This window comes from Fonticula alba (assembly GCF_000388065.1).
Source record: "Fonticula alba strain ATCC 38817 unplaced genomic scaffold supercont2.3, whole genome shotgun sequence".
Taxonomy (NCBI): domain Eukaryota; order Rotosphaerida; family Fonticulaceae; genus Fonticula; species Fonticula alba.
Window position 1 is genome coordinate 1,137,425 of NW_009242973.1, and position 1,193 is coordinate 1,138,617.

The following is a 1,193-nucleotide window of genomic DNA, read 5'->3' on the forward strand; positions in this document are numbered from 1 at the left end:
CGCCCGCCGCTCTCTTGCCCTCTTTCCTTGCCCCTTGCCCCCCCCCCCCCTGCTGTCTCTCGGCTTGTCGCTGATCTCTGGCCTTTTATGCTCGCCCCTCCCTCCCACCGGCTCACCCGCCGGCCCCGTCTCATCACGCAGGCCAGACCCCCCAGAACATCTTCCGCGCGTCGACCTTCGGCCCGGAGGACAAGCTCACCGCCTTTGACATCCCCCTGGCCCAGAGGTGCGACGCTCCCCCCTCTCCATCCCCCCCCGCCATTTTCGTCCCTCCGCCTATGCCTCTCCTCCCACCCGGTCCCGGCCCCGGCCCCGGCCCTGGCCCCGGCCCCGGTCCCGGCCCCGGCCCCTGGTGCAATTGGCTGACCATCCGCCTGCAGCGAGCTCGGCCGCCCCGGGACCTTCATCCACAAGTATACCCAGTCGCCGGATGGCCAGTTCCTGGCCGCGATCACCCCCACGGCGGCCGTCGTGGTCAACACCGCCACCGGGGCCACTCACCTGTCCGAGGCGGACGTCTGCACGGATGTGTACTTCTCGCCGACCGGCCGGTTTGTGGTCATCCACGGGCAGTTCTCGGCCGGCGCCAAGAATGTCAAGATCTTCGACATGCAGGCCACCTGCCCGGAGAGCAGGCTGGCCTTTGCCTTCGGCCAGTCGGCCAGTCTGGCCGATGTCAGCTGTCGGCGCGTGAGCTGGACCCAGGCCGACACCACCTTCCTCCGGATGAACGGCCGCGAGCTCCTGGTCTACACCATGGGCCTCGATGAGGCCACCGGCCAGGTGTCCTTCGCTCAGACCTCCTCCTTCACCGATCCCGGCCTGACGACCTTCGCCGTGGCCCACTCGCGCGAGACCACCGGTCCCTGCTATGTGGCTGTCTACTGCCGCGGTGTCAAGGGTCGTGCCTCCACCGTGCGCATCTACCAGGTCGGCAGCTGGGTCAACCCCATCAGCACCCGGAGCTTCTTCCACGGCGAGACCTGCGAGCTGGTGTGGGACCCGCGTGGTATGGCCTTTGCTCTCTCCCTCCCTCCATCTCCCTCCCTCTCTCTCCCTCCCTTTCTCCCTCCCTCCCTCTCTCTCCCTCCCTCTCTCTCTCCCTCCCTTTCTCCCTCCCTCCCTCTCTCTCCCTCCCTCCCTTTCTCCCTCCCTCCCTCTCTCTCCCATGCGTGCCTTTTGCCGGTGGCTTG

The 1,193-nt window shown here is 67.9% G+C and overlaps 1 protein-coding gene across 1 annotated transcript in view; it reads left to right on the plus strand.

The window, feature by feature from the left end:
• The first annotated feature begins 141 nt into the window (after positions 1 to 141).
• Positions 142 to 1,193, plus strand: part of H696_02038 (hypothetical protein) — a 2,835-nt gene continuing 1,783 nt past the window's right edge. Inside the window, exons 1-2 of the mRNA XM_009495937.1 lie at positions 142 to 226; positions 381 to 1,009. Of these exons, the coding sequence (XP_009494212.1) occupies positions 610 to 1,009 (400 nt within the window). The 5' untranslated portion in view covers positions 142 to 226; positions 381 to 609. The remainder of the gene's footprint in view (positions 227 to 380; positions 1,010 to 1,193) is intronic.